The sequence below is a fragment of the Musa acuminata genome, chromosome BXJ3-10, assembly GCF_036884655.1.
Source record: "Musa acuminata AAA Group cultivar baxijiao chromosome BXJ3-10, Cavendish_Baxijiao_AAA, whole genome shotgun sequence".
Taxonomy (NCBI): Eukaryota; Viridiplantae; Streptophyta; class Magnoliopsida; order Zingiberales; family Musaceae; genus Musa; species Musa acuminata.
Window position 1 is genome coordinate 6,102,501 of NC_088358.1, and position 1,107 is coordinate 6,103,607.

Consider the following 1,107-nt stretch of genomic DNA (forward strand, 5'->3'; position numbering starts at 1 on the left):
CGCTGGCGCGCTCCGGCTCTTCTTCCATGACTGCTTCGTGGGCGGCTGCGACGCATCCGTGCTCGTCTCCACCAATGCTTTCAACCGCGCGGAGCGGGACGCGGACATCAACCTGTCGCTCCCGGGGGACGCCTTCGACGCCGTGGTCCGCGCGAAGACGGCCCTGGAGCTGCAGTGCCCCGGCACCGTCTCCTGCGCCGACATCCTAGCGCTGGCCACCCGCGACCTGGTGTCCATGCTCGGCGGGCCCTTCTACGCCGTGCCGCTGGGCCGCAAGGACGGCCTCGCCTCCCACGCCGCCTCCGTCGAGGGCAACCTCCCCCGTCCTAACATGACCATGGACGCCATGATCGCCCTCTTCGCCGCAAAGGGCTTCACCGAGCAGGAGATGGTCGCCCTCGCCGGCGCCCACACGGTGGGCTTCTCCCACTGCAAGGAGTTCGCGGCGCGGATCTTCCGGTACAAGGCCGGCGAGCCGAGCGCGTTCGACCCGTCCATGGACCCGCGCTTCGCGCAGGCGCTGCAGAAGGCCTGCTCCAAGTACCTCGAGGACGACACCATCGCCACCTTCAATGACGTCATGACGCCGGGGAAGTTCGACAACATGTACTACCTGAACCTGAAGAGGGGGCTGGGGCTGCTGGCCTCCGACCACGCGCTGGTGGCGGACCGGAGGACGAAGCCCCTGGTCGACCTCTACGCCGCGAACCAGTCGGCCTTCTTCCGGGACTTCAGCCGCGCGATGCTGAAGCTCGGCCTGGTCGGGGTGAAGACCGGAAGGAAAGGGGAGGTCCGCCGGAGGTGCCGCGACTTCAACAACCTCTCCACCTGAACCAAGATTTCCACAACGCGATTGCTGTTGCCATAGCTTCCACTATTATCTGTCTCAAACAGTGGGTAGAGTTAGATTGGTCAGGAAAGCAGGGGAGGGGATCCAACCGAGGCTTCTCCTTCATGCTTTCTCTATAGATCGATCACTTGATACATATAAGCCGAGGAGGGGTTTGCATTTCGTTGATTTGGAGCTCTCCTCGATCGGATTTGCCCGTTTTTCCCATGTAGCGGTGATTTGATAGCAGCTGAACGAAACTTGGCCCTTTTCTCTTA

General features: G+C 62.7%; 1 protein-coding gene across 1 annotated transcript in view; it reads left to right on the forward strand.

The window, feature by feature from the left end:
• The window catches only part of LOC103999763 (peroxidase 31-like), a 1,743-nt gene extending 636 nt beyond the window's left edge, over positions 1-1,107 (forward strand). Inside the window, exon 1 of the mRNA XM_009421605.3 lies at positions 1-1,107. This exon is cut by the window's left edge and continues 636 nt beyond it. Coding sequence (XP_009419880.2) covers positions 1-832 — 832 coding nt within the window. The 3' untranslated portion in view covers positions 833-1,107.